The 24,364-nt window shown below is 44.2% G+C and overlaps 4 protein-coding genes across 4 annotated transcripts; 2 read left to right on the top strand and 2 right to left on the bottom strand.

The window, feature by feature from the left end:
* Positions 1 to 1,765: 1,765 nt before the first annotated feature.
* Positions 1,766 to 3,790, bottom strand: LOC110529184 (potassium voltage-gated channel subfamily F member 1-like). The gene has a single exon (XM_036984764.1). It carries the CDS (start codon positions 3,265 to 3,267, stop codon positions 1,792 to 1,794), a length of 1,476 nt encoding a protein of 491 aa, XP_036840659.1. The 5' UTR covers positions 3,268 to 3,790; the 3' UTR covers positions 1,766 to 1,791.
* Positions 3,791 to 6,577: 2,787 nt separating this feature from the next.
* Positions 6,578 to 13,792, top strand: LOC110529378 (protein disulfide-isomerase A6). The gene is made up of 12 exons (XM_021611517.2): positions 6,578 to 6,732; positions 7,240 to 7,381; positions 7,896 to 7,953; positions 8,363 to 8,489; positions 9,791 to 9,897; positions 10,201 to 10,455; positions 10,693 to 10,833; positions 11,191 to 11,275; positions 11,472 to 11,544; positions 11,766 to 11,924; positions 12,200 to 12,296; positions 12,710 to 13,792. The coding sequence occupies exons 1-12, from the start codon at positions 6,714 to 6,716 to the stop codon at positions 12,779 to 12,781; spliced, it is 1,335 nt and encodes a 444-aa protein (XP_021467192.2). The 5' UTR covers positions 6,578 to 6,713; the 3' UTR covers positions 12,782 to 13,792.
* Positions 13,793 to 14,226: 434 nt separating this feature from the next.
* On the bottom strand, positions 14,227 to 17,353 carry LOC110529379 (hippocalcin-like protein 1). Its single transcript, XM_021611520.2, has 3 exons — positions 16,940 to 17,353; positions 15,560 to 15,665; positions 14,227 to 15,282 (listed from the first exon to the last, which is right to left on the bottom strand). Exons 1-3 carry the CDS (start codon positions 17,315 to 17,317, stop codon positions 15,185 to 15,187), a joined length of 582 nt encoding a protein of 193 aa, XP_021467195.1. The 5' UTR covers positions 17,318 to 17,353; the 3' UTR covers positions 14,227 to 15,184.
* A 77-nt stretch (positions 17,354 to 17,430) lies between these two features.
* LOC118965493 lies at positions 17,431 to 23,518 on the top strand. The gene is made up of 2 exons (XM_036984765.1): positions 17,431 to 18,393; positions 23,409 to 23,518. The coding sequence occupies exons 1-2, from the start codon at positions 17,456 to 17,458 to the stop codon at positions 23,422 to 23,424; spliced, it is 954 nt and encodes a 317-aa protein (XP_036840660.1). The 5' UTR covers positions 17,431 to 17,455; the 3' UTR covers positions 23,425 to 23,518.
* Positions 23,519 to 24,364: the final 846 nt, after the last annotated feature.

Raw genomic sequence — 24,364 nt, forward strand, 5'->3', positions numbered from 1 at the left:
CGGTGATTAGGTCCATTTGACTGTCAGTCCAAGGTTATAAAGAGGAGGAGTGACAGAGTACTGTTCTTGCAGCACTTAGACCTTACACAATCACAGATGAGATGACTGTCAAGTAGCCTCGGCTATAGGCCTACACCAGGGGTATCCAACAGGTCGATCGTGAGCTACCAATAGCTCGCAGCCCACCTATGAGTAGCTCAACAAACAATTCTGAAAGTACATGCAATTTTGAAGTGTTCCACCGCAAACTGTCATAAATAAATCTCACAATTATCAGACACCGTAAGCTCCCAGCTACTACGCAATCAAAGCAACATTGACATTATCCCACTTGTGGGTTGACAGAAATACTTTCCCCAAAACCTCAATTAAATGTTAACTGCAAATTAAAGTACTTGGCAGAAGTATATCATGAGTAAGTATATAATTTGTATCTATTATTTGTTATTTTCTAAATTTGCCATGAAATGAGCAGTAGTGGTACAGAACCATCACTAGACCAGCACATTAGACAGCACATTCCTCACTTGCAGATGAGCAATTAAAGGGCCAGATGTGCAATTAAAGGGGAAATGCACTCAAAAATCGAAATGTGTTCGTTTTCTTCCAGACGTAAAAAATACAATATTTTGATGTGATTTAAGCATTGACATGGGCTGTTTCTCCATGAACAATTGTCATTTTGAGAGTGAACAAAAAATAATAATATCTAAAACCAGAAAAAATCTAACTGAGAATACATAATTCAGGAAAATATAAAACATAATTTGGGGAAGAAATCACAGATTTTATAGGGCTCCCCTTAGAGTTGTTTATTAAAAATATTTTACTAGGTATACTGAGAGTGAAAACAGTGCAATACTTTCTCTTCAAGGACCTGAGGAAGAGGTGCATGGGAGGGGAGAAGAGAAGAATGTGCCTATTTGAAAGCTAGAAAAAAAACTCTAACTAGCCACATGTTTCGTTTTTTTAAAGTAGCTCTCATGCTAGAAAAGGTTGGTGACTTCTGGTTGGAGACTCCTGGTTGGTGACTCCTGGTTGGTAACTCCTGGTTGGTGACTCCTGGTTGGTGACTCCTGGTTGGTGACTCCTGGTTGGTGACTCCTGGTTGGTGACTCCTGGTTGGAGACTCCTGGATGGTGACTCCTGGTTGGAGACTCCTGGTTGGTGACTCCTGGTTGGAGACTCCTGGTTGGAGACTCCTGGTTGGTGACTCCTGGTTGGAGACTCCTGGTTGGAGACTCCTGGTTGGTGACTCCTGGTTGGTGACTCCTGGTTGGAGACTCCTAGTAGGTGACTCCTGGTTGGTGACTCCTGGTTGGAGACTCCTGGTTGGTGACTCCTGGTTGGTGACTCCTGGTTGGAGACTCCTGGTTGGAGACTCCTGGTTGGTGACTCCTGGTTGGTGACTCCTGGTTGGTGACGCCTGGTTGGAGACTCCTGGTTGGTGACTCCTGGCCTACACCAATGGTCCAGCGTAAACATGAACCAACCACTTTGGTCTACATTTACAATAACCACAAGTTCCTACTCTATTATTTACACTATTGCATCATCCATATACTTGTATTGTCTTTTCTTTCTATATTTTTTTCAAATTATGTGTTTATGTATTTTGGAAAAGTGACATTATTACACTAATGAACTTATATTTTGAGACATTTTACAATGGGTCACCAAGTTCTTTATCGTGATTTTATTATCATTTGTGATCTCGCAATGGATGTTTTTGGGGCATATACTGTAGGTCCATTAAAGCTGTGCGCTGTGAAGAGGGGTGATTTGACTCAGCTATGAACTGTCAAAGCTTCTGTCCAAGCTTGGGGTTTGTACTCCTGCTCTGGGGTCTTTCAGCAGGGGAATGTAGGTGTCACTGTGACAGGAGCGTATGGCATTGTCCCACACTCCGGCCGCGACACCGACTGATCTGCGCTGTATGTGGGGCCCGCTCTCCTCTGCACATGCCTCGCTGGAACGCAGCGCCATCAGTTCGATCTCGTGTTTGGCCGCGGTCTCCAGCACCTGCTGCTTATTGTAGAATATGACGAAGTTGTTGATGATAGGGTGTATGGGCAGCGCGATGGCAATCACCCCGCAGAGGAAGCTGACGGCCGCGTTGCACCGACCAAGCGTGGTCTTGGGGTAGATGTCTCCATAGCCCACGGTGGTCATGGTGATGACGGCCCACCAAAAGGACTGCGGGATGCTGGTGAACATGGTCTCCGGGTGGCTCTGCTCCAAAGTGTAGGCCAGTGCCGAGAACAAGAAGACGCCCACGCCCATGTACATGAGCAGCATCCCCAGCTCGCTGAAGCTGCTTTTCAGGGCCGAGGTGAGAGTCTGCAGCCCAGAGGAGTGGCGCGCCAGCTTGAAGATGCGCGCAATGCGCATGATGCGCAGCGCCTGCACCGCCTGCTGCACGTTAGCCAGCTCCATCATAGCCGTGCCCAGAGACGTCAAAGTCAGCACCACGTAAAAGGGCATGATGGCCATGAAATCTATGATGTTCATGAAGGACAGGACGAATTTCACTTTATTCGGGGACGATATCAAGCGCAGGACGTATTCAACGGTGAACCAGCCGATACACGTGGTCTCGATGGCCTCCAAGATCGGGTGTTCCATGTGATTGCCCTCAGCGTCCTCCACCTGCAGGTCAGGGATGGTGCCTACGCACATCACCACCGAGGAGATGAGGATGAAGAGGAAAGACACTATGGCGATGACGCGCGCGGACAGCGACGACTCCGGCTTCTCCAAAAGCTTCCACAAGCACATTTGGAAACATTGCCAGCCCCTGGCAGAGGGGTCCCCTTCCCGGTCGACCAGAATACTTTGAACCTTCTCGGCGATCTCTGCAAGCTCGTCCTCCGCCTCCTGTAGGTCGCCTTTACAGCAATCGTCCAGGAAATATAAATCGATTTTCCAGAACTCCATCTCCTGTACGAAACAAATTGGACAGATGCCCCGTTTAATATGTATCTCCCCGTAGTAATACAGCTCAATTATACACTTAAACGCGTCCGGGTCTCTGTCAAAATAAAATTCACCTTTCCCTGAGTCATAGTCGTCACAAAGCGAGGATAAGTCCTCCAAACACCCCTTGGAGGTGTTCCACAGTTCCGCTAGTCGGGTCTCCGGAAAACGGTTCAGCACATCCCCACACAACACCTGTATTACTCCACCGATGTTCAGGACAATCCCGGTCTCCTCACTGGCCTCCGAGCCATTGCAATCAGCATATCGCGTCCTCGTTATTCCCCACATACTTGTCCGTGTAGCCTATATTGTTGATTAACTCCAAGAAAATCTGAATGAATATTGTTGGCCTGTATTAATGCAACTAGTCTACGCTAGGATACTTGCGTAGGAAACTGCGTGCGTAAAAGACTGCAGAACATCAAAGGAAAACGACAAGTTTTCAGATCTTCTTAAATGTTTGACACAAATGTATAGGCCTATAGGCTAAGCTTCATTCGAACCTGGAAAAAATCCACATGTACCTTTTGCGTAGAGCTGTAGCAGGCAATGCCGAATGAACAGGCGTCTCTTCTCCCACTAGTCCGTCATCAGAAAATAAGAGAGCGCCTCTGTGTCTGCTGTTAAAAGTTGGACTACTGTGCATCAGTGCGCAGTCTTGCAGAATACGCGTCACAACAAATATAAATATGTGAGGCTGCTAATGAATAGTGGAGTAACTAGAGGCAGAGAGCTACAGGGAAGTGTGGGGGAAGTGGGAGGAGAGCTGTAATAAATTGTGTTTTATGGTAAAGAGACGACATTAGCCAGGAAACGGACATATATCACATGGCAGAAAATATTGTCCCCACTACCAGTCCAATACCATTTGTCTATTTCCTCATGGAGGTAGCCTACCCCAAGGGTAAAACAACAAGCAAATCTGTCTCAGGCTAGCTTTTGAAAAATGTTTCGGCTTGTGTGCACACATATATTGCCTGTCAAGAAAGGTACATCTCTGTTGTCAAGGAATACATTTCAACAAGATATGTTGTAGTGAAAAAGGAGATCTTTAATGGCCATATTATGGAAGGATGGTAGGTTACCCAAGTGTGCGTAAATGCGCAGAGGCATAAGGCAACAGTCTTGCCTAGTATCTCCATCTAGCGACAATGAGTTCACGTTGCAATCACGAACCACATAAATTGGTTTGTTGAATCAATATTAGCCTATATATTCTCAGTGTTGGGAAGTAATCAACTACACGTAGTTCAACTAAACTAGATTTTGCAGAAGCTTGGTGGTAGTTGAACTAAATTCAAATATTGGTAGTGTTTTCAGTCGTTATTTACTTTTTTTGACATGTAGCTAACTACTCGAACTCCAAACTACGTTTTTGCAAAAATAAAACGGGTGTAGGCAAAAATGTAATTTGTTCCGGTATCAGACTTGCCTAATTATCACTTGAAACATTGTTTTTGTGTAGGCTAAATTACACATTCTGTTAACACCTGACTCCAGAGTGATCTGTTCTTGCAATTTGTAGTCTATGATATTTCAGATTTAGATATGACCATTTTTTACTAAGTAGTTTGTATGTAGTGAATGATGTACTTTTTCTTAGTGTAGCCTAGCTTCTTCCAGTGTGAAGTAATTGGTAGCTTGGTAAACTATATTTTCAGAGTAGCTTCCCCAACACTGTATAATTTATTGATTTAAGCAACAAACAAAGTCCATCCTACTGTAGGCTTAAATGCAAAACTTTGTCTCATCTAGAAATGCCCCCTGTGCAGTTTTTTTTACACTAAGAAATGTGTAGGTTACAGACAAGGAGCTGGAGCAGCCCTATTTCAACTTGAATAGCATAACCTACAGATTTTAGGCAATCAATCATTCCACATCATAAGAACTCAAGTGGGGGTTTCCTAAGAACACATCCAAATATTGGATAACTTTAGCAATATGGGAACCTTAATCATATTCAAAAAACAAAGCAAAATCATTGTAAGAAATCACTTTTAGATTTTAATCTATGGTGTTATGACTACTGAACTTCATTGTGGTCATAGAAAAAACCTTGGAGTGAAAGCAGGGCCGGTCCGTGGCTTCTACCGCCATAGGCAAAACCAAAAAAATCCTCTCCCTCAGGATGTTGAAATCAAGTTCATTTTCGGTTCTGAACCAAAGTTGAAAATAATTATTTTCCAGATGTTGAAAATACATGTTTTACAGACACTGAAAATACGTATTTTACAGATGCTGAAAATATCTGTTTTCCGGGTGTTGAAATCAGGCTCATTTTTGCTTCTCAATGAAAGTTGAACATAAGTCATTTATAGACGTCTATGTTTGGACCAAAAAATCAATGTCTGTGGCTGTGGAAATCAAGGCCGGTCCGGAACTGCACCAAAAAATACCTCCAAAACGGCGTCGGTCCGTGCTTACTGAGGTTTAGCCTACAGTGTTGCCTGACATTGAATTTTATTAATGCCTATCTATGTGGCTAAGACTACCGTTTGTAAAACACCAAAAAACGACGTAAAGAAGATGTCGGCTAGTGCTTACTGGGGTGAAGCCTACGATGTCCGACACAATGGAATTTATGAATGCCCATCCATCTGGTAGACCCACCTTTCGTAAAACAGGTCATTGCATTGGCTTTATTAGTCCTGATTCCTGTGACTAATCAATTTGGCTATGTAAGCTCTGAATATCAGCTACCCAACTTCATCAGGAGTTATAGAGAGGCCTATTTGCAATGTGTTTACACAGTGGGAAATGCAAAAGTATTTTATTTTTGGTATGATCAGCGTGTCAATAATTGACAGATACAAACTTCAAACCACTGATCATGACAATGGGGTGAAACTCCTGGACAACAGTTGTGATTGTCCATTCCATATTGTCCATTTTACATTGAACTGTCCTGTTTTTTAGGATATGTTGTTTGTTAACATGACAGCTGCATTTTTTATTTCATTGAGCGCCATTTAGGTTAGGCTTGATTGGAGAAACTTGCATGATGTAAAAAGTGTCTGTCTCATTACATTGTCATACATTTTATGCCCAGCCTGTAGGCTACAGAAAATACCACATACTCTTTCTGCCATATCCTATATCTGCTACATGATTTATATTAGATCTTCTTTTTTTGGTGGAACATTGGTGGAGTGCTGCAGTGATGCATCTCTCCAACAGAACCCTGGAGAAGTGCGCTAGGAATGGGCGCTAGGAATGAGCAAGCAATGTATTTTGTGCCCTGCCTTTGACAAAGTGGGCACTGCTTATCAAAAGGCGGCATCAGCGCTCACCTAAAAAGCCCATATGGCGCTGGTTGACAGAAATTGTCATTATTTTGGGGCAAAATTATGTAAGGTGTTATGTGTTGTTGTTGGAGGTGCGTCTCAGTCAGTTTAGCTCAGAAAATTCCGCCCTCGTCAATCTTTCGCCATAGGCGGTCGCCTAATCCTGCCTAATGAGCGGTCCGGTCGTGACTGAAAGCATCTTGGCTCTCCACCATGGCTTTAACTCTCCACACATCTTCCTGTGATTCTTTTACACGCCATCCTGTACTGGCTGGGAAAACTACACGTCGAGTTCTGATTGGACGTGGCGCGGCACAGCCGGCAGGGAGCCAATCAGCGTGGGCCACGGTAAAACATTTCGCCCTCTCTTTTTGTAGAGCTGGTCCTTTTCTGCAACAGAGCTGCTCAGGACAATTACATTGGACTGGTGCACAGAGATCCGCTGGAATCATGAGAGGGCTTTTACTTGGTAAGAAAGTCTAAACGGCTTGTTCAGATTTATTAGTATTATATTGGTTTGTAGTTAATGCCATTGTAAAAAAAGAACAAAGCTATTTAGCTAAGGTTCGGTCATGGTGGCCATAGGATGTATCCAAGATTGCTAGCTATCTGACGTTAATGCTACTGAATCAGATTGTATTTTGATTCACTCTGGCAATATTAGTTAACTAGTGACAATGACACGATGGCTAAAAGACGACAAGCTGAATTAAAACCTGATGGAATGGGTTCTGGATTGTAGACTAGTAACCTTAGCTAGCTATCTAGAGTTTGGCTTGATGTGCCAACTTAATTTTTTAAATTTTATTCTGCTGAACTGTAGCCTATTCCCTACATAATTGAACGTTTTTATGTGTTTAGCAATCATTTCAAGCTACCAACATGGTCTTGGACAGTGTTTGTTTGCATATGCAATATGCCAATGTACATACACCTCACACTCAGCTCCTTCTTTCCTCTGCCTCTTTCCCACCAGGTGTTTTGGGTTGTTCCCTGGTCTTGATGGCCCAGGGATTCTACTCCGCTGCTGATGATGTCGTTGAACTCAACCCCTCCAACTTCAACCGAGAGGTTCTTCAGAGCGACAGCCTCTGGCTCATTGAGTTTTACGCTCCTTGGTGAGTGGTTGAATCTGATGGGGGCCCAATGAGATACTGAGAACTTAGCCACAAGGGTTAAATTGCCACCAAGCAGCTAGCATTGTATGAAATCTCTTTATCCCAATAACCTGTCAAGGAGGGACACAATAGTTTGTAGACCTGGGGTGCATTCAGAAGGTTGTAGCGTTACAGAAAGTTTGGATAGAGATGTATTTTGAAGAACAGAAAACATTGTCTGTTAAGAAGAATAGGAAATTGTCAATAACATTTCTACAGCGTTCTAATAACTGAATACACATTGATATAGAAGTTCAAATAGTAGCTAGTGAACACATCGTCCCTTTGGCATAAACTTGAAGCAAATGCACACATCCTGACTGAAAAACATCTGTGGCAGGTCTATGCAAAACCAGACTTGCTCATTATCACTCAGAGTGATCGTATTTGTGTAGACTCCACTCTGCTAATGCAGATGGCTATAAGGCTGTGTGTAGTCTGGTGCCTGGAACAGGAAGACTGTTTGTCTCCACAGGTGTGGACACTGTCAGAGCCTGACTGCTGACTGGAAGAAGACAGCCACAGCCTTGAAGGTAAACTCTACATCTGTTATTAGTGTCACCTATATTACACCAATATTATTTTCAACTTAAGATGTTGTAATTCAACTTTAAGTTGTTTTATTAATGTGTTATGTCACTAGCTACATGAAGTGCACGTTACTACAGTGCGCTCCACATGCAACCATCACATCTGTGCAGGACCATTTGATAATTATAAGCAGTTGATCACTATACCACATTCACAATAAGCAGCTGCATCTTTTACTGCTACTGCTTGTCGGTGTCAAGTCCTGGGTGTATCTCTTTCTGGTACAAAACAAATAGAGATCACCAGTGCACTATGAGCTATACTAATGAGGGATGCAATGACTATTTCTGGCAACAGTAATGATGATGGTGGTGACATTGACTGTAACCTCTCGCTGTTCCCCCCCCTCAGGGCATTGTTAAGGTCGGTGCAGTGGACGCCGACCAGCACAAGTCCCTGGGCGGTCAGTACGGTGTCAGAGGCTTCCCTTCCATCAAGATCTTTGGGGCCAATAAGAACAAGCCTGATGATTACCAAGGTACGTCTAGTAGCTGGGCCTTTCCCTAACTTTAAAGGTAGACTCAGATATGACATCATAAAGCAAACAGCATCATCCTCAGGCTCAATTCCTACCACATGTAGAGCCGCTAAATGGCATATACAGTATTATGATGTCATATTGACGTTACCTTTAACATGGACCAGGGTTGTGTTCATTAGGGCACGCAATGGGAAACATTTTTAAATGCTTTTCGATTGAAAAGGAAAATCTGCGTTTCTTATTGGATCAGGTAGTCCCTCCCTGTTTCAGTCCATTTTCTTCTCTTTGGTGCCTAATAAACACAACCCTGTGTTGTCTTCATTAGTGCACACCCATAGCAAAACATTTTTGCAACGGAAAACAAAAACAAGTGTTTCTAATTTGACACATTCAGGTTACCCCTTTCTATTTTTTGGTTTGTTTTCTTCCGTTTGGTGTTTAGTGAACCCATGTGACTTTCTGGCAATATTTTGTATTTATTGAACCTTTATCTAACTAGGCAAATAAATTCAGAACAGATTCTTATTTACAATGATGGCCTACCAAGCGGCAAAAGGCTTCCTGCAGGGACAGGGATAAAAAAAAAGAAAGATGTAGGACAAATCAACCATCAAGACAAGAGACATCACAACACCACATAGAGATCTAAGACAACAACACAACATGGCAGCAACACATGACGACACACCATGGCAGCAACACAACATGACGACACAGCATGGCAGCAACACAACATGATGACACAGCATGGCAGCAACACATGACGACACAGCATGGCAGCAACACAACATGACGACACAGCATGGCAGCAACACAGCATGACGACACAGCATGGCAGCAACACAGCATGACAACACAGCATGGCAGCAACACAACATGGCAGCAACACATGATGACACAGCATGGCAGCATCACATGACAACACAGCATGGCAGCAACACAACATGGCAGCAACACATGGCAGCAACACATGACAACACAGCATGGCAGCAACACAGCATGGCAGCAACACATGGCAGCAACACAACATGGCAGCAACACATGACAACACAGCATAGTAGCAATACAACATGGCAGCAACACATGACAACACAGCATGGCAGCAAACACAGCATGGCAGCAAACACAGCATGGCAGCAACATATGACAACACTGCATAGTAGCAACACAACATGGCAGGAGCACAAACATGGTACAAACATTTAGGCACAGACAACGGCACAAAGGATAAAATGGTCAAGATATCAATGTGTTCGGATTGCTGGGCTCTAATGGTGTTAATAATCTCCCTCCCTCAGGTGGGCGTAGTAGCCAGGCCATAGTGGACGGAGCCCTGAATACTCTCCGTACTCTAGTGAAGGACCGGATGAGTGGCAGGTCAGGTGGTTCTGACAACAACAGACAGGTAACTACTACTGACGCCTCGGCTGGGTCATGTTCAGAATGGACAAAACGTTTAAAGTGAAATATGGAGGTACTGGCAGTCCAACAAGAACACTGGTTCTTTTTCGTCACAAAATGTTTTGCTACATTGTACCCTATTGAACATGAGTCCGGTGTCCTACAACATAAATTTAGCCAGATGTAGCAGCGTTTTGAAAGAATTGAATATGATTACAGGGTTTTCAGAATCGTGTCGAGTCTTCTTGTTTAAACATTTTGCGCAGAGTGTAAGTGGTACGTCTAAGTAAACATACTCTTTCTCCAGAGTGGTGGTGGTGGTGGTGGTGGTGGAAGTAAGAAGAATGTTGTGGAGCTGACGGATGACAACTTTGACCGGCTGGTTCTGGACAGTGGTGAAGTGTGGTTGGTGGAGTTCTTTGCCCCCTGGTGTGGCCACTGCAAGAGCCTGGAGCCTGAGTGGGCGGCCGCAGCCTCGGCCGTCAAGGAGCAGACCAAGGACAAGGTCCACCTGGGAGCCGTGGACGCCACTGTGCACCAGGGTCTGGCCAGCCGTTACGGGGTGAGCAGGAACACCCAGCAGTCAGATACTATCAGTGTAGCATCACCACTGATGTCTGTCTGCGCACAACAGCAGAACGTTCAGATTGTTCTACATTATATATTTCTAACACTGATTTATATAGAAATACAGGAATCGTGTCTGCTCTATTCAGGACATTTATACAAGAAACAACATTTGCCTACCGAGTGTGGCCGAGGACTGAGGTTTTCCCCGTTTCTCTTTCCGTATCTGCAGATCCGTGGATTCCCCACAATTAAGATCTTCAAGAAGGGGGAGGAGCCTGAGGACTACCAGGGGGGAAGGATCCGAGGTGACATCATTGCCCGCGCTCTGGACCTGTTCTCTGACAACGCCGCTCCTCCTGAACTGCTCGAGGTAGGTGTGCTGGTGTCTGTCTGGGGGCGGTGTGTGTCTGTCTGGGGGCGGTGTGTGTCTGTCTGGGGGCGGTGTGTGTCTGTCTGGGGGCGGTGTGTGTCTGTCTGGGGGCGGTGTGTGTCTGTCTGGGGGCGGTGTGTGTCTGTCTGGGGGCGGTGTGTGTGTTTGAGAGCATTAAAACAATAAGATTGTAACCTAAAAGGTTCCAATATATCATTTTTATGCTCTCGATCAAAGTTAACCATAATAAAAAAATATATATTTTAACTAGAAGATAATCTTCCTTTTGAAGTTTAGTGTTTCTTTTAAGACAGACTGTTCGATTCTTAATTGTGTGTGTGTGTGTGACTCTCTCAGATCCTTAACGCAGATGTCCTAAAGAAGACCTGCGAAGACTACCAGCTCTGTGTCATCGCTGTGCTGCCCCACATCCTGGACACAGGTTAGATGGAAATACTCTATGCCAGTTTGGACCAGTTCTGACCAGTTTACTATGCCAACTTCTATTATATCAATGTATGCTTATATTCTCAGGCTATTTGATATGGCAGTTAGTCATTGTACCTCATGACGGTACATTGATCATTTTGGATCTGTACGAGACTGACCTGTCCCTTTCCTTCCTTGCCTTGTTACAGGTGCAGCAGGCAGGAACAGCTACCTGGAGGTGATGATGAAGATGGCAGAGAAGTACAAGAAGAAAATGTGGGGGTCAGTATATAGAAAGAGGCTGTGTTTGAGTGTATCACCGACTCCGCAGAATGACTGATTTTTTTTTTACAAATGATTGTATCCTAAAGAAGTACCCAATAGGATTTATTCAGTGCATTCGATTTCAAACTGTCTGACTGAATGAATTTGATCTCAGACTGTGGCTGGATCAATTCAACCCAATAGAATTTATTTAGTGTAATTTGATTATCTCTGTCTAGCTGGCTGTGGACTGAGGCTGGTGCTCAGATGGAGCTGGAGGCGTCGCTGGGCATCGGAGGGTTCGGCTACCCCGCCATGACGGCCATCAACGCCCGCAAGATGAAGTTCGCCCTGCTCAAGGGCTCTTTCAGCGAGACCGGCATTCACGAGTTCCTCAGGTAGGGGGGCGCTGTCTGCTCATTTTGTGCTTTACACAGTATAGAGTAGCTCATGGATGCGTCCCAATTGCACCCTATTCCCCCTGGTCAAAAGTAGTGCATTATAAAGGCAATAGGGTGCCATTTGGGACCTATCCATGCCCAACTCTCTTCCTGGCGAGATACTGGATCTGAATGCTTCTGCTCCAAGCTGATTTTAAAGTCCTTGTGAACAGCCAATCAGTATACAATATTTCCACAGTAGTATTCTGAGGTGTATCTTCTGTCTCTCCTAGGGATCTGTCTGTAGGCCGTGGCTCCACTGCTACCGTTGGGGGCGGGGCTTTGCCTAAGATCAACTCAGTTGATGCCTGGGACGGCAAAGATGGAGAGGTGAGTGAGAAAGGTCAACAGTCACGGGGTGGATGGGATGCGGATGTATTCCTACCATAATACGGTTTTGGCTGAACGAGGTGACTTGAGCTTCTTTTGAAATGGTGAAGAATGGCTTTGGACAAGTCTTGCCTGGGGCCTGTTCAGGAGGATGTAACGTTACAGAACATTACCAAACGTCCAGATAGAAATGTACAGTGTAGAACATATGTTAGGGAGGACAGACTCATTGAACACATAACAGGGCAGTATTGACTAGAAACCATACGGACTGAAATGGCATCATCTGATATTTTCTTTCAAAAACTTTTTTCTGTTGCAAAATGTTTTGCTGTAGTTTGCAACTGTTTACACTAATGACTACGACCCATATTTTGTATTGTCTGGCCAGTTCTTACATCTTTTATCCCCAGCTTCCCGTGGTGGATGACTACGACCTGAGTGACGTGGACTTGGACGACGACATTGGGAAGGAAGAGTTGTGAGAGCCCAGCTTTCCGGGCGGGCCGATCCAGACGGATACGGTTGGGCGCCATCTTGTCTGTCTGGTCTAACTTGGCGCGACCCGTCTCTCCTCTCCCATGGAACAATGTGTAGATTGGGTCGCCCGGTTACTGAAGTACTCACGAAGAGGAAAGAAATGAAGAGCATAACCCTGTTTGAATAATTCAGAAAAGTATCCTTCCTTTGTTACCTTGATAGAGCACAGATCTATAAGTGATAGGAGGTGAAAGCAAAGTTACCAGCCAATTTGACCAATCCAATCAATTCAGATCTGTGATTATTTAAAGGAAGGTAGAAGGTAAGGAAATAAGTGTACATTTCTGAAGTATTTGAACAGGACCAGAGAGACATACAGCTTCTCACATCATCTCCATCAAGTGGGGAGAAGCTTGGCCTGCAGGAGATTCGCCCGTAGAGAATGATAGAGATATTATCTTTTTATATAAGTCCCATTATGGCGTCTGAGTGCACAGGCAGCGCCATTGAGGCAAACTCCATTTTGAAGTAGTCCTTCTAGAAGTTGGCAAGCAAACTGAAAAGGTGCACTGCAACCTAGTGTTATGTTTGAACCGGTATAAAGCCAAAGTTGGCGATTTACTGGCAACTGCAGTTATGGAACGTTTGCTCAAGAGTGTCATTCATTGGCTGATCCCTCCTGATGACCAGGATGGAATCATGTGATCCTTCCTTATCCCATAGGAATCCCCACCCAGTTGACTACTTTAAAATGGTGGAAGCCCCTCAATGTCCATGCCAAAACAGGTTCTATCCATCTAGAATCCTTCGCCTTACAGACCTACTGAACATTCTATTTTCTGATTTAGTCTTTTTTTTTTCTCTCTCTCGGTGAGAACACCAGTGATTTTACATTGTCTGTGCAGGACAAAGGGGAATGTGGGACTTCTTGTGTAGATTTTTCTTACACAACTATTTTGATTGTGTGTGAAAACAAAATGACATTTTTGTTAAAAAATAAAGAGAATAAAAAGTTACTGTTTCATTATTCATGTAAATTGCTGAGAATGACAAGCAGAGCTCAGGCACAGCTATAACCTCTAACTGTAGGGAACCTCTAACCCTTTCACTAGACTGCAAGCGTGTATCTGTATTTTGGGTCACCCGCAATTGGAACCAACCCACTGTACTCATGACATCCTAGATACACAAACTGTAAAAGCAGCATATGAGTGAAGCAAGACTTGCGCTGCAGGACTTTTTTTTGTTACCATAAAGAAGTCTGAAGTAAAACAACAAAGTTGCATTTGTTTTTTATAACTGATGTGCTTCTGGAGCAGCAGGCTAAAAACACCACGTTTGCGATGTAGTTTTCGGGGTCAGGGTCCCCAAAGTGTGCCGATCGGGACCTGGGATAATCCACTCTGTTGGCAAGCCCTGTGGAGCTAAACAAACCAGTGACTGCAAAACATTACAAGATACTGGTTTTAATACAACACTGGAACTTTCTGTACAGGTTGGGTATTAAAACATTCATTTTCAAAAATCCTGTGCTGCAGAAACGGTATAGTTAAAGTGAAAAACATTTTTGAATGTGCCTAACTAATATTACATTTAGAGAAAAGGTCGCAATGAGACGACCCATGGTTTTTACGTGTTAGTAATTTAGCAGATAATTAGGGATGAGTGTCTTGCTCAAGGGTACATCGACAGTTTATTTTTTTACCTAGTCAGCTCGGTGATTCAAACCAGCAACCCTTCAGTTACTGTCCCAACGCTCTTAATTGTTAGGCTACCTGCCGCTCCAGGTTGACGTACAAAATATTGGTTTTGGTTGATTTCTTCTTACCATGACACATCAGGGGAAAAAGTCATAATACTTAGTGTAATAATACATTCAGTACAAATATTTAGATATGGCACTTCACGTTGACTAAAGTACGGCAAGCAAAAATAAAACAATAAGTAAAACATTTGCAAGGAAATGTCATAAGTCTATTCAGTGGTATTGTGGGTGTAAAATTTGTTTCATGATGCAAAACATATATCGCTGTAGAATGCATGAAACCGCTGCATTGGGATATTGGAAACTGCTATCCTGGTCCCAGATCTGTTTGTTCTGTCTAGCCAACTCCATGCAATAGAGAGAACAAACAGATCTGGGATCAGGCTAGGGAACTACTGATGATGTAAACAACAAGACATGGAATGAGAGAATAAAAAATGGCTGCCTGATATGAGTGTTGTAATGACAACTGTGCCTCTTCCACCTCTTTCTCGTGTGTGTGTGTGTGTGTGTGTGTTGTATGGGGGATGATACAGTGATCTCCACTTTCCTGTCTTCAGAACTATGTGTGTGTGTGTTGGATGGGGGATGATACAGTGATCTCCACTTTCCTGTCTTCAGAACTATGTGTGTGTTTATGTCTTCAGAACTGGCGAGAGGTCCCCTGGTCAGATTGCAGGAGCCGGACGATGGAAGGGTCACTCTTGGCACCTTTGATGAACTCCTCCAGAGAGAGTTTGCCTATAGTCAAGAAGAGACCCCAGGTTAGCAACACACACTACACTATAAACACCAAAAATCACATTATTTGCACAGCAGGGGGGGGGGAAACCTCTGAACGAGGTCACCAGAAATCCATACTGTTTCAATACACAGACATAGCACATCAGAGCTCAAGTGAAATACCCATTCAAGACATACTGTAGGCTCGGGTTTTGTGGACTCAAGTTTGCACTGTAAATGATTGTCACTAGAACAAGTCAAAGAAGGAGATGTCTAAAAGCAAAGAAAAACTCACCGTCTTTGTCTACGTCCATCTGTCTGAAGATTTTATCTGTCCGTTTCTCTGGCGTCGACTCATCTTCTGGCATCTTCATCACTGAGGACACCATCTTGTAGATCGCCTGCGGAAGGAAGAAGAATGTATCTTGGGCAAAACAGTTTCATTAAGCTCATAAGGTATTAAAAAGTTACATTCTTCAAGAATCAATGTGTATACAGTTTGACCATTAAACAACAGGGTAAATCGCAAAAAAATATTCAATGTTCTCAGTCAGAATGGAACTATTCTGCAGTCAGGTTACCACCTGGAAAAATCCTCACGGGGTCTCTGGCTTTATAAAAAATATCAATGAGACAGGAGCATATGGTCTGAGGACACTTTAACAAGGGAATTTGTTTATTCAGGTTCGTTTGTATCAGCACCATACACAATCGCCTGAGCCAACACTGATACGAGACATGCTGCTCAGGCCACGATGGTGGGGAGAGCAAATATCACCATGTTGATAAAGGATAATAAAAGGAGAACAAGTAGCAGCCAATGTTTATGACTTGTGGTGAAAATATGTTTATGATATCACGGATGTGAGTAATAAAGAACATACCACTCAGATATATACAGTGAAAGAAAAGTCGTAAATAGGAGAGAGAGATCCCGTCGAATGTCTTCCGAATCCACAGTGAAAAGTATGGCTATTTAAAGGTAGACTCAGCGAGATGACGTTGCAACGAGCAGCACCGCAGATAGTGAGATGAGCGCCATGCAAGACTTTGCTCTCACATGGTCACACAGAGTATCTGCACGGGTGCGCTTCACGCTACAGTGTGGTAGCTATGGAGGAGAAAGAAACGCACACCTGTTTAGGCGAAGTGCTGGCTAACAGAGTAGAACACTTCAGAAAGAAAATAAGCTCCGATCCAGACAGCTTGTCTATCAAGACCTTGGTTATTCAATTATTGCATCTGAGCTCCTAGAGTGAGGCTTTCCTTTTCTTTTTCAAGCTATGGGATCAAAACATCAAAGAAGTTTAGCCTTGTGATTAGTTGTTGCGGAAATTGACCGGATATTGTCCTTACTTTGTGCATGCAAAGACATATCAACATGTCTACCATTAATATAGCCATCTATCAGTCATTTTTATCCAAAGGAACGGACAGAACTATCAACATTGACAATGACACATATTCAGAATATGTGGTACATGCAGGAATCACACCCACAACCCTGGTACTGATAGCACCATGTACTGTTAGAATAAAAGGTGCTTCCTAGAACTAAAAATAGTTATTTGGCTATTCCTGTTGGGACACTCAATGGAAAACCCTCAGAGGTTTATTGAAAAAGGTTCACTGAGCCATCAGAACCACCTCACCTCATTGGTAGACTACATCTCACCTGTACGATCTCCAGCATCTCAGCCCGGCTGATGTAACCGTTCCCGTCCAGGTCATACATACTGAAGGCCCAGCGCAGCTTCTGCTCCAGGCCGCCGCGCGACGTAACGCTCAGCGCAATGATGAACTCCCGGAAGTCAATGGTGGCGTCGCCGTTGGTGTCGAATGTCCGGAAGACGTGCTCGGCGAACTTGGAAGCGTCGCCATACGGGAAGAAGTTGGCGTAGATCTTCTTGAACTCTTCGACGGTCAGGTGGCCCGTGGGGCAGTCTTTGAGGAAGCCTCTGTACCATTCCTGAAGCTCGTGGTCAGAAAACTCTGTGTTCTCGCGCAGGTCGTTCAGCACTTCGGGACGCAGTTTGCTGTTCTGTTTCCCCATGACTAGCTCTCTGCAACAAAGTTTAGAACCTCAAGGGTCTTTCCTGGTTAAATTACGGTGAAAGTCTACTGGGCTGCTAGTCTTGGGACCTGATCTCCACCACACAGGACTGCAGGTCCCCCTTCTGCTCTCCTCAAGATGTCTGTCTGGCTGGCTGCAGGTCCCCTTCTGCTCTCCTCAAGATGTCTGTCTGCTGTCTGGCTGGCTGCAGGTCCCCTTCTGCTCTCCTCAAGATGTCTGTCTGGCTGGTTGCAGGTCCCCTTCCGCTCTCCTCAAGATGTCTGTCTGGCTGGCTGCAGGTCCCCTTCTGCTCTCCTCAAGATGTCTGTCTGCTGTCTGGCTGGCTGCAGGTCCCCTTCTGCTTTCCTCAAGATGTCTGTCTGCTGTCTGGCTGCAGGTCCCCTTCTGCTCTCCTCAAGATGTCTGTCTGGCTGGCTGCAGGTCCCCTTCTGCTCTCCTCAAGATGTCTGTCTGGCTGGCTGCAGGTCCCCTTCTGCTCTCCTCAAGATGTCTGTCTGCTGTCTGGCTGGCTGCAGGTCCCCTTCTGCTCTCCTCAAGATGTCTGTCTGGCTGGTTGCAGGTCCCCTTCCGCTCTCCTCAAGATGTCTGTCTGGCTGGCTGCAGGTCCCCTTCTGCTCTCCTCAAGATGTCTGTCTGCTGTCTGGCTGGCTGCAGGTCCCCTTCTGCTTTCCTCAAGATGTCTGTCTGCTGTCTGGCTGCAGGTCCCCTTCTGCTCTCCTCAAGATGTCTGTCTGGCTGGCTGCAGGTCCCCTTCTGCTCTCCTCAAGATGTCTGTCTGGCTGGCTGCAGGTCCCCTTCTGCTCTCCTCAAGATGTCTGTCTGCTGTCTGGCTGCAGGTCCCCTTCCGCTCTCCTCAAGATGTCTGTCTGCTGTCTGGCTGCAGGTCCCCTTCTGCTCTCCTCAAGATGTCTGCCTGTCTGCTGTCTGGCTGCAGGTCCCCTTCTGCTCTCCTCAAGATGTCTGTCTGCTGGCTGGCTGGCTACAGGTCCCCTTCCGCTCTTCTCAAGATGTCTGTCTGCTGGCTGGCTGCTCGATCAATGTCCTCTTCCTCTGTTCCTACGGGAAATGGAACACTCTCATTAGGAACATCAAGTGAAACCAGTGATAGTGAGGTTTTGATTCAACCAATTTGTCTGGATGTTGTGTAATAACTTGAGGTTGAAGAACCACCTCAAACAGCCCAATGTTGATTCATACTGAATTATGGTTATTATAAACTGGGTGGTTCGAGCCCTGAATGCTTATTGGATGACAGACGTGGTTTAACAGACCGTATACCACGGGTATGACAAAACATTTATTTTATTCTACTCTAATTACGTTGGTATCCAGTTTATAATAGCAATAAGGCACCTCGGGGGTTTGTGATATATGGCCAATATACCACTTTTAAGGGCTGTATCCAGGCACTCCGCGTTGCGTCGTGCTTAAGAACAACCCTTAGCCATGGTATATATACACCACACCCACTTGTGCGTTATTGCTTAATTATAACGTTTGACAGAAGAGGCTTTGAACAGCCTATGAGCAGTGGCAGAGTGATACTGATAAGATGACAACTGAGATGCTCCGAGTGCCACTCGGGAGGGCGAGACCTGGTCTCCGAGGCAACCATTTGAATGCCCTCACACGGTGAGAATTTATCGACCGTTTGCCATGCGATGGAAGGAGAGTGGCTGGGAGCATTCTAGGATTCAATACGTCAGTCTTGTCTCTCAAAAAGGTCAGCACGGCACAAGAAGCTGTTGTTACCTCAGAAGCCAGCCAACCATTACATAATCCAGGTAACTAGGTTAGGCCACGTGGGATTCAGTTACACACACAGGCAGGGGTTTTCAGTTGTATGTGTGTGTGTGTGTGTATGTATGTGTAAGGGAGAGAAAGAAAGTGTGTGAAAAAGAGGGGAATAACAGGGTATCTGGCATCACAGCACATTGGTTGTTTTTTAACACAGATTCACAAGAGAACGCATCTAATTAGCCTACTGGGAAAATTGAAAGACATTTGCCACTGCAGGGGGCTGCTTTGGTCTTTTTGAGGGCATCATTGTAAAAGTGTGTGTGTGCACGTGTACGTGGTGTGCATGTATCCTTGTGTGTGAGAGAGAGAGAACTTGCAATAGAAAAAGTCATATGTATCAAAGGAAAACCCTAATTTCTAGGTAGGCTATACCATGGGAGCCGCGGTGACTGCACACACATGGCACACATTTAATGACACATTATATAACACTTCCTCTCCCTGCACTTTACCAACAAAGCTTTTATTGGCCAGAGAGAGGAAAGGTCATATGATCCTGTTCTCTCATTACCTCTCTTTCTCTGTTTACCTCTCTTTCTCACTGTCCTCTGAGGTTATTGGCACAGGACAGATTATACCAGAGACAGTAGCAGAGGACAGAAACTAATTGGGCTTGTGACTGTGTTCTAACAAGCTTCTCGAAAGGCCTCTTGTCTCGAGAGTCCTTAATGTACACAGTCCTTAATGTAATTTCCTGCAGTTTTCTCGATCTGAGTCGTAATGTAAACGGAGCTCTAAGGGGGCAAGTGGATTGGGAGTAGCCTGAACTCTCCCTGTCACACCACCACTAGCCCTAGCTTGGTTTACAGCTGTGCAAAGCTGGGAATGAAACATCACAGACACAGACACACACACCCATCCAGAGCCCGACCGCACCCTCTGGCCCCAGAGTTTAACACCCCCAGGAAGCAACAGGCAGCGCCTCCCCTGGACTGTGTCACATGGACGGTTTTCCACGCCAGCTCACTGTGCTTGGCAGGGCTAGGTCAGACATAAACACAGGCGTTGCTATTTATTCCCTACTTGCACACAAACCCACAAGACATCCAAAAAGATTCCATTCCAGATAGAAATGGCTGTTCTTTTTTTTACTTCTAATTTTAAAGTTTAAAAAAACACTTAGTAGCCTACACTCCAATAGATGCCCATGAAGTATCCACTTTATCAAACTGGTGTATGATAATGCATTATATAGCACAACACTATAGCAACAATGTCATGTAGTAATTGTTAAAGATTTTGCTGGATAGCAATGCAGGTTTACACACAGTGAAGGATGGGCATATGTTTGTTAAAAGCAATGTCTTCCTTTACGGATGTCTTACTGAAAAGGAGCAACATAGGGAAGAACTGTCAGCTATGTGGATCTCCTCTCAGACCTAGAACAATAAGTTCTACAAAATGGTAGTCATGCACATACCGTGTCAATGGCAGATATCTACCCAGTCTGGTGCTTGGCAGGTTACACAGCATTACATTTGACAGGTGTTTTCACAGCTAGAACCTTAGCCTAATACTGCCAATTCAAATGATGTATTCAGTGCCATGAACAGAAGTTGGGATGGCAATCTAGCCCTGTTTTCTGGTGTATAGAAAGTATTTGGCTGTGATTCAAACAAACTGCAACGTTCACTTAACAGATTATTAATGTTTGAGCCAACATTCACAGCTTTTACCACAAAAAAATTGTATCAAGTGTGGTACCACGTCAGCACGTTGCAGTTTGTCTTTGTCTGTCTTTATGGCATGAAGGTGGCAGTATAATGAATTTTCCCTTCCTCCTTGTAGACTTTATCATGGTGGAGATGGTAGAAATTGTTACTGGCTGGTGCTATTTGGATCGCTGTCATACCTTGTCCATAGACTGCTTACAGGGTAAGCAAACCAACATGTCATTTGGGTGAACTATCCCTTTGTTATTTTTCCCCATTGCGTTCCAACAGGTATTCAAGCAGGTGGCGTCACTCCTATGTGAAGTGCAGACGGTTCATTGTGCTCTCTGTTGTAAGATGATGCTTTTTTTTTTTACCAACCAGAAAAAATGGTTTAGTTTGCGTCTTTTCATATGCCGATAGAACCACACTTTTGATTTGTTTGTGGGAAAAGAGCAGGCCTCACTAAGTTCACATATGAACTCCAGTGACATCCATTAGGCCCTATGTTCTGAGATTGTGAAACTGGTTGTCCCCTATTAAACCTAGATTCCTTCCACAGCACGTTCACACCATGAGCAGCCCGTGAGATTATCATTTCGCATTCAATGCTTGCGTCCCAAAAGGCACCCTATTCCTTATTTAGGTCTAGTGCACAGCCCTATGGAACCTGGTCAAAAGTAACGCACTACATTGGAATAGGGTGCCATTTTGGACACAACCAATGTATGCCTTTCCTCTCAGTAACACGGCAACCGTCTTTCTCTTGCTGCTCTGGCTCTACCACTTACTGTAGTCTGTAGAAGCCCCCCCGATCAACCCTTTACCCAATAACCATGGCTGCCGTTGTTCCACTTTTTCCACTGGCTAATGAAAATATTTGCACAGCTTCCAGATTCCACACACTCACACGGCATGCATTTTCACGACTGGGGAGTCCTGTCCCACCTCTGACCCCCGAAAGTTCCTAACGGTATGTAGCAAATCATCAGGTCCAGTAAATCACACATGACTCTAGTAACCTCTAACCCCAGTGTTGGTGACCGTTGCCTTGGAGCTCGTTACCTTACACATGGCCTACAGGCAGGCTTAGTGACATCATCACATGCCGGGGGAGACCCCATCCCCTACAGGCAGGCTTAGTGACATCATCACATGCCGGGGGAGACCCTGACTGGTGTCAAAAGATTCCCCCCAACACAAAGCACCATCTCTCTCCGGCTGCAGTGAACCAGATGATCACACTCAAAACAAACAGCAGGCTGTTAACCATTTGGAGAATTCCCAGTATCCCCCCAGAATAGCATTGTTGGCAATGGCGCACCGTTTAATGATGTCTGTCAGGGGGCGTCAACATGCACATTTCCCATTGCTAACTACTGCTCCAGAGATGGATTGGACAGAGAAAATACTATTTGGGAATGCAAATGGCCAATCCATCATGTGATGTGCTTGGGGAGAGAGAACCCAGTTAGACAGCGTACTGGCATTGAAAATCTCATTATCGTAGCATGCTGTGAAGCTGACTGGGCTTCAATTAAATATGTACTAGTGAACTCAACATCTTTATGGAAGACTACCGCTAGTCACTCATATTCAGACCTCTCTGTCAAAGTTGGCTGTGATGAGACTTTTGAGAAAAGGCTAGGTCAGGAGATGACCCAGTATTTGATCGAGAAGGGGAAAAGACATTTCCAAACCATTCTCACTTCCATCTGTGTGTGAGGTTTACTGAGGCAGTGTCAGAAAAGCATGAACTGTAGCAGACATATATAGTCCCTTGACACACCTGTCTCCACGGCAACACCATGGTGCTAAGGCTGACTTATGCAGGGGAGGAGGCAGCAACTAACGACTGGGGCACGTCTCCAACTGGGCACAGCATTCAAAGCATTGCAGATATAAATGGAGCACATAGAACCACAGACACATGTCTGTATTCTACTTGTTAGAAAAGAGGGTTCATTCTAGTACTAGTTGTACCTGATACATTCTGAACATCCTGTTCTGTTATCTCCAAATAAATGGCCGTGACTTGAGAGAAAAAACAATATTATTGTGTAGAATATGACACAATGTGATAATATCTGCTGAAAAAATGATTCAATGTCTTCAACCATAATCCTCTCAATGTTTTTATAAATTATTTTATATTTCCCAAAAAAAAGCTATGACATCGACTTTGACTATTGCCACACCTTACATAAAGCAGATAATATGCCATTCTATTTTCCTAGTCCACAATAACCCCCATATGAGCTTCTCTCTGCTGCAGAAAACACCACTGTGACAAGATGTACATACGCATGATCAGATATCTAACCATGGAAAGAAAGTTGCCGATTTTAAACTACAGTCTGAAGGACGCAAGATTATGCACATAAATGCATCGCCATATTGAGCCAACATCGAGCATATACAATTATTAAAATAAATATCGAACTGTTAACAAACTCAACGTTTTATACTTAGTCCTGGCATACGATGTTGTGCTGTCGGCTGAAGATGGGTAGGCCTATTCAGTCCGGTTGTGTCCAAGTTGCGGCTCAATACCGTTAACTTTTATTTCTAACGCTTCAACAGAAAAACTCAACTCAAGTAAATTAAGGTTACAATTACCTTGAGATGGTATAAGCAACCGTATTCAGTCTGAACATTAAACTGTTGAAAGGACTACACAACTAAAAAGTATTTTTGAAGGAAGTTCTGTTTTAAAATATATTCAGAGATCAGGATAAACAACTTCTTCATGCAACGCTGGTTCCTCATTTTGCATGATATACGACACATACACGGCTGCTCTGCTTTACCCGGACTCGCCCAATTCTCTCGTGGGGGATGTCTTTTCTATCTAATAGCAGTCGTTTTACTTTTATACTGCCTCTTAGTGGCATTTGATAGGCTACTTTATTTATTTTTTTAAACCCTTTCCCGCAATGGAATGTATGTCGGCCCTCGGTAATAAATTCTCAAATATATTACTGCCAAAAGGCCCCTCCTACTTGGATATAGAACAATCCACATTCGCTACCACAAGATTTGCTCTGCTGATACAGTAGCGGGAACGTAACAGTAACTGTTGGGCCTAATACAATCTGCAGGTCCAATGGAAGGATATCTGATCGGTGTGGGTATTTAATCGCACATTCTGGATTTGTTTAAACGTTTGGTGTTAGTCTTGCAACCGTATCATATTACACTCATTATTTATTTCATAAGAACTTTGGACTACATTGCTATAGTAAATACTGTACTAATATAAATTCATAGGAACATTGCATTCTATGTGTCAATTCCATTGTTATGAAGTCAGTTAACGACCCTTGTTGAATATAAAAGGCCTAGGCCTATAGAATTTACTTTAAGAATGCTCAATAAGGTATACAGTCATGGCCAAAAGTTTTGAGAATGACACAAATAGTAATTTCCACAAAGTTTGCTGCTTCAGTGTCTTTAGATATTTTTGTCAGATGTTACTATGGAATACTGAAGTATTTTATTGACAATTATATGAAGTTGATGCAAAGAATCAATATTTGCAGTGTTGACCCTTCTTTTTCAAGACCTCTGCAAT

This window comes from Oncorhynchus mykiss, chromosome 8 (assembly GCF_013265735.2).
Source record: "Oncorhynchus mykiss isolate Arlee chromosome 8, USDA_OmykA_1.1, whole genome shotgun sequence".
Lineage (NCBI taxonomy): Eukaryota > Metazoa > Chordata > Actinopteri > Salmoniformes > Salmonidae > Oncorhynchus > Oncorhynchus mykiss.

Coding starts and splice junctions, on each gene's coding strand:
- LOC110529184 (XM_036984764.1), bottom strand. CDS start 3,267: ATGTGGGGAATAACGAGGACGCGATATGCTGATTGCAATGGCTCGGAG.
- LOC110529379 (XM_021611520.2), bottom strand. CDS start 17,317: ATGGGGAAACAGAACAGCAAACTGCGTCCCGAAGTGCTGAACGACCTG. Junction 15,666..16,939: donor AGATGCTGGAGATCGTACAG/GTGAGATGTAGT, acceptor TTCCTTCCGCAG/GCGATCTACAAGATGGTGTC. Junction 15,283..15,559: donor GATGGACGTAGACAAAGACG/GTGAGTTTTTCT, acceptor TCTTGACTATAG/GCAAACTCTCTCTGGAGGAG.
- LOC118965493 (XM_036984765.1), top strand. CDS start 17,456: ATGTCTGTCTGGCTGGCTGCAGGTCCCCTTCTGCTCTCCTCAAGATGT.
- LOC110529378 (XM_021611517.2), top strand. Junction 10,456..10,692: donor GTCTGGCCAGCCGTTACGGG/GTGAGCAGGAAC, acceptor CCGTATCTGCAG/ATCCGTGGATTCCCCACAAT. Junction 12,297..12,709: donor GGGACGGCAAAGATGGAGAG/GTGAGTGAGAAA, acceptor TTTTATCCCCAG/CTTCCCGTGGTGGATGACTA.